Source organism: Helobdella robusta (assembly GCF_000326865.2).
Source record: "Helobdella robusta unplaced genomic scaffold HELROscaffold_97, whole genome shotgun sequence".
Classification (NCBI taxonomy): Eukaryota; Metazoa; Annelida; class Clitellata; order Rhynchobdellida; family Glossiphoniidae; genus Helobdella; species Helobdella robusta.
The window spans coordinates 423,367-428,044 of NW_008705551.1; the positions used below are offsets into that span (position 1 = coordinate 423,367).

At 35.5% G+C, this 4,678-nt stretch overlaps 1 protein-coding gene across 1 annotated transcript; it reads right to left on the reverse strand.

Moving 5' to 3' along the window:
• Nucleotides 1–1,569: 1,569 nt before the first annotated feature.
• HELRODRAFT_128168 (hypothetical protein) lies at nt 1,570–2,326 on the reverse strand (the record flags this gene model as incomplete). Its single annotated transcript, XM_009033768.1, has 3 exons — nt 1,570–1,748; nt 1,884–1,943; nt 2,257–2,326. Coding segments are annotated over 3 exons (309 nt in total), but the record flags the coding sequence as incomplete, so codon positions are not given.
• Nucleotides 2,327–4,678: the final 2,352 nt, after the last annotated feature.

The following is a 4,678-nucleotide window of genomic DNA, read 5'->3' on the forward strand; positions in this document are numbered from 1 at the left end:
TAAAATTGGAATCAAATTTAGTAGCTGAAATAATTTCTAATTAGTTGCATGTTCAAATCGAGTGAAAACTACTGAAAGGCACTTCTCGAGGAACCATTCTAACGACGTTAAGCGCTATATAAATGGTTCTCACGGGATCCAGTAATGAAAGTCACGTGATTTGACGTGATGATGATGATGATGACGACGATGATGATGATGATGTTGATATGGAAGATGTCTGTTGATGTTGATGAAAATGATGAGTTTGATGTTGTTTTCATTTTCAAACATTTTTAAACATCACCATCATCATCGCCGTCGTAATCATCATCATCATTAACCTTCTCAACACCGCTATCGCAGTGGTCACCATCATCCTCATTATAAAAAATAGTTTATGACCGAAGACCGCCTTAACATTAAGAGAAAGAGAGAGTCATTATTCTTTGGATGTGTTTACGATCTTGCGACAATATTGTGGATTTAGTTACTACACACACAAACACACAAACACGCACGCGGACACACACTGATATTCACGCACACAAACATGCATTATGAATTTTCGAACATTTTACAAGATGTGATAGCAACTCTCACTCCTTGTCTCTCTCTCTCTCTCTCTCTCTCTCTCTCTCTCTCTCTCTCTCTCTCTCTCTCTCTCTTTCACACACACACACACACACACACACATGTAAATACACACACACATGTAAATACACACACACATGTAAATACACACACAGACACACATACGCACACACACACACACACACACAAACATATATAATTGTATCATAAAAGTACAATACTAGTCTATAATAGCTTGGGTGTATCATACGGATTAATATATCTTAGTATAGTTTATGTGTTTGTGTGTGTTTGTGTGTGTGTGAGTGAGTGTGTGTGTATTCAGTTTGACTGACTTATGCGTATGCAATAAGCGCTTTTGAGATGTTTTGACTTAAAAAAGCGCTATAAAAATAATAACACATACGTGTGCGTGTGTGTGTGTATGTGTGTGTATGTGTGTTTGTTTGTTCGTATGTACGTCTGTCTATATTTTCTGTTGAGTAGTATTTTAATTATAAGATAACATGAGACGGTGTTACTGTGATTTTTTATTCATTTTATTCGTTCGTTCATTCGCTCGTCCTTTCGTTTGTTCATTCATTCATTCATTCGTTGGTACGTTCGTTCTTTCGTTCATTCTTTCATTTTTTTTTGTCATATTTGAGAAAATATTTTTGATTACCGTTGAAAATCTTCCATAAATTTTTATTCGTTAAAGTTCATGAAGTCACACGAATGTATCGAAAAAACGACGTGTCACTATTATTCCAAATTGATAAAAAAAATAATACAAAATCCGACAAATGACACAAAATATCTAACATACCGATACGACACAAACCAAAAATAATCAATTTATAACCGATTTTAATCGGTTTTTTACCGCTTAAACGATATTATTGTCAGTAATTCAGTATGATAAACTTCGAAAGCAGCACTGAACTAAAATATCAGTTTTAACCGATTTTAATTTATATTTTAACCGTCGCTGGGGCTGTTACCGATATGTTGAACTTTCGGTAAATGTCGTTTGGCGTGAAGAGAGAGATGGTCGGACCGGGCAAATGTTCTGTCACATCCCTGGCAGACGAACGGTTTGGCACCGGTATGTTTTCGGATATGTCGGGTCAGTTCGTCGGATCTGGCGAAGTTCCAGAAGCAGTTCGGGAACGTGCAGTGATACGGTTTCTCGCCTTGTGGTGAGAAAAAACGGTAAAAAATTTCCATTTTAAATTTTATTTATTTATTTATTATTAATAATTCGTAATAAAAATTAAAATTATTCAACCATGATAATAAATAACAAAAATAATTAGATCCAAACCGACCAGTGTGAATGCGTTGGTGCGCTTTCAGATGGGAACTCTTCGTGTAGGCTTTGCGACAGCCTTTACAATGATAAATAATATACAATAATATTATTATTATTAAAAAATAACAATATAATAATTATATAATAGTAATAATTAAAATTATTATTATTAACTCTTTCTTAATTAGTTCTCAGAGGTTTCAGCAATAACAACAACAACAAAAACAACAACAACAACTACTACTACTACTACTACTACATTATCATTATCAACAACAACAACAACAACAACATCATCATCATCATCAACAACAACAACAACAACAACAGCAACAACAACAACATCAAACAACAACAAAACAAAAAAAAAATAAAACCTCAAAACTCACCAAAATATTGGCAATAATGAGTCCTTCGTTTCTCTAATTCAGGATTAGTTTTCCTGTTGTATTTGATCGTGGAACAGCCCGGATGTGTCCGGCGGGGTTTCCCAGTCACAGGAGTTTTCGGAACATCAACAACATCCTCAAGTTCTACAAACTGTTTTTTTGTTGTTGTTGTTGTTTTGGTTACCAAGTTTTGTGACGTTGTTGTTGTTGTTGTTGCTAATTTTGAGGTTGTAGGAAACGCGGCTCGAATGAAAGGGTTTTTATTTAAGTGAGGTGATAGTTTGAAAAAGTTTTGAGAATGTTGTTGTGGATGCTGCAGCTGTTGTTGCTGATGTTGTTGTTGCTGATGTTGTAGTTGTTGCTGCTGCTGATGTTGAAAATCTGGACTCGGCAAGGACTCCGGCGGCGAAAGAGGGTACATTAAAGGAAGAACCGAAAAATTTTGTTGATGAATAAGTTGTTGTTGTTGCTGCTGATAAAAAATATGTTGATGATTATGAATCTGCTGAGAATTATATGAATTTTGATATAGGGGCATGATATCATTGTTGGCGACATTTTCTATTATGTTGGTGCTATTGTTGCAACTAACTTCGGTGTTGTTGTAGTTGTTGTTGTTAATGTTGTTGTTGTCGTCGTTGTTGTTGTTACTGCTGTTGTTGTTGGCATACATGCAAGATGGTAGATTTTTGTAGAAGTTGTCATAAGATGTGCACCATGCATAAGCTGGTTCTACATCGCTTACCATGTATCTAGAGTATAACTTGTGGGTTTTTTGCTGAAACTTTTGCTGAAAATGTTGTTTGATGTATTGATGTTGTTGTTGTTGTTGTTGTTGTTGTTGACGTTGTTGTTGCAGCTGCTGCTGTTGTTGCTGTTGTTGTTCTGTTAGTTTGTTTTTATTTTTGATGTTGTTAGCATCATCAATTGAAGTTCTGTTTGGAGAATTCTGTGACAACTTTTTGTCAAATTTAACATGGCTCGAGTCATCATTATTATCTTCACCGTTTTTAGCGTCGTTGTTATTGTTATCATCAGTTTTTTGTTTCCGCTCGGTGACGTCACATCTTAACATTCTCTCGTAAAACCGTATTTCTCGGATAATTGAATAATTGCTAGATACGGTTTTCAAATCCGTGTAAGGAACATCGTTGAAGTAATTTGTTGGAGTGTTGTTGATGTTATCGACCGGTCTGCTGTTAATGCTCTTGATGTTACTGTAGTTGTTGATGTCAGCAAAAATGTTATTAATGTTGTTATTTGAGTTGTTGTTGTTGCGGTTGTCATTGACGTCACGGCTCGCTTCGTCTAACTCGACCGACTTGTCGTACTCGATTTTGATAATCGGTATGTTTGTTATGGTGACCACTGTTGACGAGGCGACTGTTAATGTTTTTTTGTCACTCTCTTCTCCGTTCCACATCTCTTTCTTGTCCATTTTAAGCTCGCTATTCGGAATCACCGACATTACCGATAAACTTGTCGGAGGGCAGTTTTCATTTTTATAGTTTATACTCTCGATTTTTTCTGATGATGAATTGTTTGTTTTACCATAAAAACAATCGTTAATTTTTATATCCAGCTTAACGTCCTCACTGTTGACGTCATCACGTGACGTCATAGTTAAATCTTCGCGATTTTGATCAGTAACGGCTTTGAAACTTGCATTTGTTGAGTTGGCACATTTCGATCCGATCGGTATCGAGCTGCTTTCCTGGCAGCAGTTTATCGCTAGCGAGTAGTTGATGCCCTCAGCGATGGCGGACTCGATCGCGCGGAAAGTTTCGCGAAACTCCATCCAAACGTTGTCGGGAAGTCGGTCGATTTCGGTCGAGTCATCTAGGCGGACCAATGCGCGCGAGAATTTGTTCATTTTTTCAGAATATTATTTGTAGGTATTCAACTTAACGAAATGTAATGTAATGAGTTGTTGACAATTTTTGTTAAGATATTGATTTAGAATGTTTATATGTGAAGGAATATTAAATTCAAATGTTGATTTTGTCAGTGGAGATCAATTTTAAGTTTTTTTTATCATATTAGAATTCATACTGCTCATTATAAATTTTTTATTTATCAATTATTTGAGTTTAAATACTGCGAAATTAATCACAATTTCAGATATTTTTCGCTCAAATATAGAAAATTTGCGATTCTATTTCTTATTTATATGCAAAGAAAAAGAAAAATTAAACCATTTTATGTTTATCAACGACCTTAATTGGTCAAAAACAACATCTGTTTCCGTTCGCTCATTGGCCAATTCCAAATAAACCAGCAAATGTGATTGGCTGACGAGCTTGCAGTGGGCGTGTCCTGCTTGATTGAGGCTAATAGAATTAACCTATGCACGCTGTGGACGATAATTGAGTGGAGCAATTATATGATTTTTTTATGCAAATTAGTTTTCTATGTTAGCCTG